This window comes from Phytophthora parasitica, assembly GCF_000247585.1.
Source record: "Phytophthora parasitica INRA-310 unplaced genomic scaffold supercont2.1, whole genome shotgun sequence".
Classification (NCBI taxonomy): Eukaryota; Oomycota; class Peronosporomycetes; order Peronosporales; family Peronosporaceae; genus Phytophthora; species Phytophthora nicotianae.
Window position 1 is genome coordinate 1,271,109 of NW_008634126.1, and position 972 is coordinate 1,272,080.

At 48.4% G+C, this 972-nt stretch overlaps 1 protein-coding gene across 1 annotated transcript; it reads left to right on the forward strand.

The window, feature by feature from the left end:
- Positions 1-292: 292 nt before the first annotated feature.
- Positions 293-592, forward strand: PPTG_00318 (hypothetical protein; the record flags this gene model as incomplete). Its single annotated transcript, XM_008891698.1, has 1 exon — positions 293-592. The coding sequence occupies one exon, from the start codon at positions 293-295 to the stop codon at positions 590-592; it is 300 nt and encodes a 99-aa protein (XP_008889946.1).
- Between the last annotated feature and the right edge of the window lie 380 nt (positions 593-972).

A 972-nucleotide genomic window follows, 5' to 3' on the forward strand; every position in this document is an offset into this window, starting at 1 on the left:
ATCGAGATCAGAAGGGAACGCTCCAGCAGTCGGAGGCCTAGATGGAACTGTCGAGGCCACGCAAGGTTAGTGGAACTTGTACATACACGTTAGTGGCTGCAGCACGAAAAGAAACCCCTCGACAGCCAAAGCGCGGATGGTCCACCGCCTCTCTTCCCACATGAAGCGAAGAAAGTCTCCGAAATTGAATCCTTGGGCGGCAATAGGTTGGGCATCCTGTCAGCCGCAGAGACCTTCTTAAGAACGCGCAGCAACTTGCACAACTGATTTGTGGGCTGTCCATGAGGGGAGGATGCTGCGTCAATTCATGGAGCGTCGTCCATCGTTCACCTTCAGGACTTCTCAGTCTGCGCCCAAATACCGTAACGAAGTGGAGAAGCAAGATCTGTCGGCGCTGTTCTCGTCATTATCAAAGGTCGTTATCGAGCATAACATTGATGCTGACCTTGTCTTTAATGTTGACCAAACTGCTATTAACACTGCAAGGAAGCATAAGCTCGTGATTGCGGCCAAAGGATCTCTGAATGTAAGGCACAAGGACATCAATGCGCATTTCCAACCTGAGGTTTGTAGCGTGTGGCAGCTGTGGTGAAGTGCGCTGTAAAATTTGACAAGCCCGGCTGATGGATATTGACCGATCTACTGCCTACCAAGCACTATGCGATAGGACTACGGAGGGCAAGTTTGAGCAATTTTAGGATAGGCAAGAAGTAGTGTTCAGTACAGGAGCCAAAGAATTAACTGTGTGTAATTTGCCTTTCAAGCAACAAGTGTGTTAGACTTAGCAAGCGGTTCAGTAGTGGGAAATTCTAGTATCTCATACTGAAACCAAGTGTAATTTACTAAAACACGCGTCAGTCGCCGGGGTTCTACTGCTTGGCCGTACGACTGCTATACGCTCAACACAACTTCCACGCTATTGGAAGCGGGCAAACATACAAGAAAAGGTTAACTACCCGATATAAGGAACTA